Here is a 1,374-nt window from a genome sequence, read left to right on the forward strand (position 1 = left end):
CCTCTGGAGGAGGGTGGCTGAGACCCTCCCGGGGAGATGTCCGGGTTGTTCTGACCTTCAGGAGAAGTCAGAAAGGGGATGGCCGGATGAGACGGAGGCAAAAGGGTGTCTTTGCCTGGTACTTTTGAGTTGATTGGAGAGTGTTTTATATCCAAAACCTTCAGTTTTAATGAGTTTCAGGTTATTCATCTTTATTATTCATCATTATTATTATTTAGAGTTGTTCATTAGGGGTATGTAATTTTTAATTATAAAGCAAGGATAGAAAAAGTTAGCCCAGGAAGTCCTGCCTTCTTGCTGTACTTTATATTTACTTTGTGGGCTTAGACAGAACACAAAATCGACTCACTTTTTTATTTCTAAATATAAGAAATAGTCACCAGGTTGAGAGTGCATCTGGTATATTAGGAGGTTCCTCTGCACGATGGACACTGCAGTGTGAGATAGTATTTAGCTGTATCGCAATGGAAAATAGAGTAATGAGGTTTCTTTGGCCTTGAATAGACTCGCTTGTTTTGGTAGTAGTGTGTACGTGATCATCAGATTTGTCACTAATTTCAGTGAAAGTTGTGAGAGCAGATCTCGGTGTGCTTTGAAGTGAAGATCAACTTACAAAAGTTTTTAAATGAAACAGCTGCAGTAGTATGGTGTATATAATATAGAAGTTACACTTTGTAGCTAAGGAAACTTATCTTCTAGATCGTTTCCTCCAGGATAGCAGCAGGTCTGAAAAATTCTTGACGTAGAAATAGTGTACTCTTTTGAAGCATCTTTTTCTTATTGTGTGTGTCTCTGTTTCCCCTGAACAGCAAGACAGAACTCGGAATGCAGTGTTTCTTCCAGCTCCTCCTGCTGTTCAGATGCTGTAAACGTTGCAGACCAGGACAAAACATTTCATGGTATTGTTCCCTTCTTTCAAACAGTCTCCGCTTTGTTCCTGTTTGTTATTCAGACAGTGTCTAACGGTGTGGGCTTCCTCCCTTTGGCAGGATTACCCGAGTTCGTTGATAAATGCTGGTGGATAAAAAGCTTCTTCCATAGTGAACCATCTCCACCAACTGTTGGCAGAAAAACGCTATCAGCAAGCAGGTGCGTCCTGTTTTTACAATGATGGGGATAATGTAATCATTCCACTTTGCTCCTGTTAAAAGTGTTACTAAACAAGTGGTCAGTCTGGGAGGTGCATTTCTATACCGATGACTTAAAGGGTCATGTAAATGTACAGCTACAGAAGCTTCCCATGTTTTCATTTTAATGAATGAACTCATGCTACTTCATATTAAGCAGATGCTAGTGACTATTACTGTTCTACATTTATAGTGTTTTTTTATTTAATCCTCTACCTGTAGCACTTGCATGCCCTTCTATGCAGTT

General features: G+C 39.9%; 1 protein-coding gene across 1 annotated transcript; it reads left to right on the plus strand.

Moving 5' to 3' along the window:
* Positions 1 to 809: 809 nt before the first annotated feature.
* Positions 810 to 1,089, plus strand: LOC104502088 (chromosome unknown open reading frame, human C8orf22; the record flags this gene model as incomplete). The annotated part of the gene is made up of 2 exons (XM_010146010.1): positions 810 to 899; positions 990 to 1,089. Coding segments are annotated over 2 exons (190 nt in total), but the record flags the coding sequence as incomplete, so codon positions are not given.
* Positions 1,090 to 1,374: the final 285 nt, after the last annotated feature.

Source organism: Buceros rhinoceros, unplaced genomic scaffold, assembly GCF_000710305.1.
Source record: "Buceros rhinoceros silvestris isolate BGI_N320 unplaced genomic scaffold, ASM71030v1 scaffold48061, whole genome shotgun sequence".
NCBI lineage: Eukaryota > Metazoa > Chordata > Aves > Bucerotiformes > Bucerotidae > Buceros > Buceros rhinoceros.